At 41.0% G+C, this 2,500-nt stretch overlaps 1 protein-coding gene across 1 annotated transcript in view; it reads left to right on the top strand.

Moving 5' to 3' along the window:
- LOC124008217 (1-phosphatidylinositol 4,5-bisphosphate phosphodiesterase beta-3-like) overlaps positions 1–515 on the top strand; it is a 123,367-nt gene extending 122,852 nt beyond the window's left edge. Inside the window, 1 exon segment of the mRNA XM_046319333.1 lies at positions 74–515. Coding sequence (XP_046175289.1) covers positions 74–379 — 306 coding nt within the window. The 3' untranslated portion in view covers positions 380–515.
- The last annotated feature ends 1,985 nt before the right edge of the window (positions 516–2,500 follow it).

The following is a 2,500-nucleotide window of genomic DNA, read 5'->3' as shown; positions in this document are numbered from 1 at the left end:
GAACAACCTACTTAAAGATTGTTTCTGAGTAATGGGATCATTTCATGTTATGGTTTTATGTAATCATGTCCAGCTGAAGGCCCGGTTGGAGCAGGACTTCGTGACGGAGCTCCAACGTCTACCTGAGGAGATCTGCCGATATCTGCAGACGGTCCTGGAGTCCAAAGGTCTCTGCAGCGACGCCCTCTTTTCCTTATCCAATCATAGCAGCCCCAGCTCCAGCTCAGGCACGCCCTCCAACTGCTCCACGCCCACTTTACCCTTAACGCCCAATAGCAGCGCCTGGAATAGGAGCCTAGACAATGGCATCGCCTCAGTGGTGGATTCATCCTCTTCCTCTACTCCTGTCCAATCAGAAGTAGAGTTGACCATGGTGTGAATTTAATTATGTCCATTTTATCATAATGGTTCTTGGGCTTTAATTGGTGGAAAAAATGTATTTTTGTTGTTTTCATTTTTATTTTTTTTTTTTTTTGTAATTTTATTTTTTATTCGATTAAATATCTTAAGATGTTGATTTGTTCAATTCTTCTATCCAGGGTTTTAGAGGTAGAGACAAAGTAACCAAGTTAAAATATATTTTCTGTTAATTCGTCAGATTTCTTTGCATATGTATATTTTTATCATCTATGTCTGCCAGAGATTTTGTCTCTTAACCACTATCTGTCCCAGAACTAAAACTGTAGCTCCTCTTAACCACTATCTGTCCCAGAACTAAAACTGTAGCTCCTCTTAACCACTATCTGTCCCAAAACTAAAACTGTAGCTCCTCTTAACCACTATCTGTCCCAGAACTAAAACTGTAGCTCCTCTTAACCACTATCTGTCCCAGAACTAAAACTGTAGCTCCTCTTAACCACTATCTGTCCCAGAACTAAAACTGTAGCTCCTCTTAACCACTATCTGTCCCAGAACTAAAACTGTAGCTCCTCTTAACCACTATCTGTCCCAGAACTAAAACTGTAGCTCCTCTTAACCACTATCTGTCCCAGAACTAAAACTGTAGCTCCTCTTAACCACTATCTGTCCCAGAACTAAAACTGTAGCTCCTCTTAACCACTATCTGTCCCAAAACTAAAACTGTAGCTCCTCTTAACCACTATCTGTCCCAAAACTAAAACTGTAGCTCCTCTTAACACATCTCCCAGAACTAAAACTGTAACCACTAGTCCCAAAACTAAAACTGTAGCTCCTCTTAACCACTATCTGTCCCAAAACTAAAACTGTAGCTCCTCTTAACCACTATCTGTCCCAGAACTAAAACTGTAGCTCCTCTTAACCACTATCTGTCCCAAAACTAAAACTGTAGCTCCTCTTAACCACTATCTGTCCCAAAACTAAAACTGTAGCTCCTCTTAACCACTATCTGTCCCAAAACTAAAACTGTAGCTCCTCTTAACCACTATCTGTCCCAAAACTAAAACTGTAGCTCCTCTTAACCACTATCTGTCCCAAAACTAAAACTGTAGCTCCTCTTAACCACTATCTGTCCCAAAACTAAAACTGTAGCTCCTCTTAACCACTATCTGTCCCAAAACTAAAACTGTAGCTCCTCTTAACCACTATCTGTCCCAAAACTAAAACTGTAGCTCCTCTTAACCACTATCTGTCCCAGAACTAAAACTGTAGCTCCTCTTAACCACTATCTGTCCCAGAACTAAAACTGTAGCTCCTCTTAACCACTATCTGTCCCAAACTAAAACTGTAGCTCCTCTTAACCACCTACTATCTGTCCCGGGACCAAACGTAGAATGTATGCAAAACTGTAGCTTTGGATCCTGCTAAATGGCATATATTATTATTATTATTTACATTTACATTTAAGTCATTTGTCCCAAACTTACAAATTGTGCATTCACCTTATGACATCCAGTGGGACAGTCACTTAACAATTATTATATTACTATCTGTCCCAAAACTAAAACTGTAGCTCCTCTTAACCACTATCTGTCCCAAAACTAAAACTGTAGCTCCTCTTAACCACTATCTGTCCCAAAACTAAAACTGTAGCTCCTCTTAACCACTATCTGTCCCAGAACTAAAACTGTAGCTCCTCTTAACCACTATCTGTCCCAGAACTAAAACTGTAGCTCCTCTTAACCACTATCTGTCCCAGAACTAAAACTGTAGCTCCTCTTAACCACTATCTGTCCCAGAACTAAAACTGTAGCTCCTCTTAACCACTATCTGTCCCAGAACTAAAACTGTAGCTCCTCTTAACCACTATCTGTCCCAGAACTAAAACTGTAGCTCCTCTTAACCACTATCTGTCCCAGAACTAAAACTGTAGCTCCTCTTAACCACTATCTGTCCCAAAACTAAAACTGTAGCTCCTCTTAACCACTATCTGTCCCAGAACTAAAACTGTAGCTCCTCTTAACCACTTCCTTCCCTAGCTCAGTTGGTAGAGCATGGCGCTTGTAACGCCAGGGTAGTGGGTTCGATCCCCGGGACCACCCATACGTAGAATGTATGCACACATGACTGTAAGTCGCTTTGG

The sequence above is a fragment of the Oncorhynchus gorbuscha genome, linkage group LG21 (assembly GCF_021184085.1).
Source record: "Oncorhynchus gorbuscha isolate QuinsamMale2020 ecotype Even-year linkage group LG21, OgorEven_v1.0, whole genome shotgun sequence".
Classification (NCBI taxonomy): domain Eukaryota; kingdom Metazoa; phylum Chordata; class Actinopteri; order Salmoniformes; family Salmonidae; genus Oncorhynchus; species Oncorhynchus gorbuscha.
This window is presented reverse-complemented; position numbering and strand designations above follow the sequence as displayed.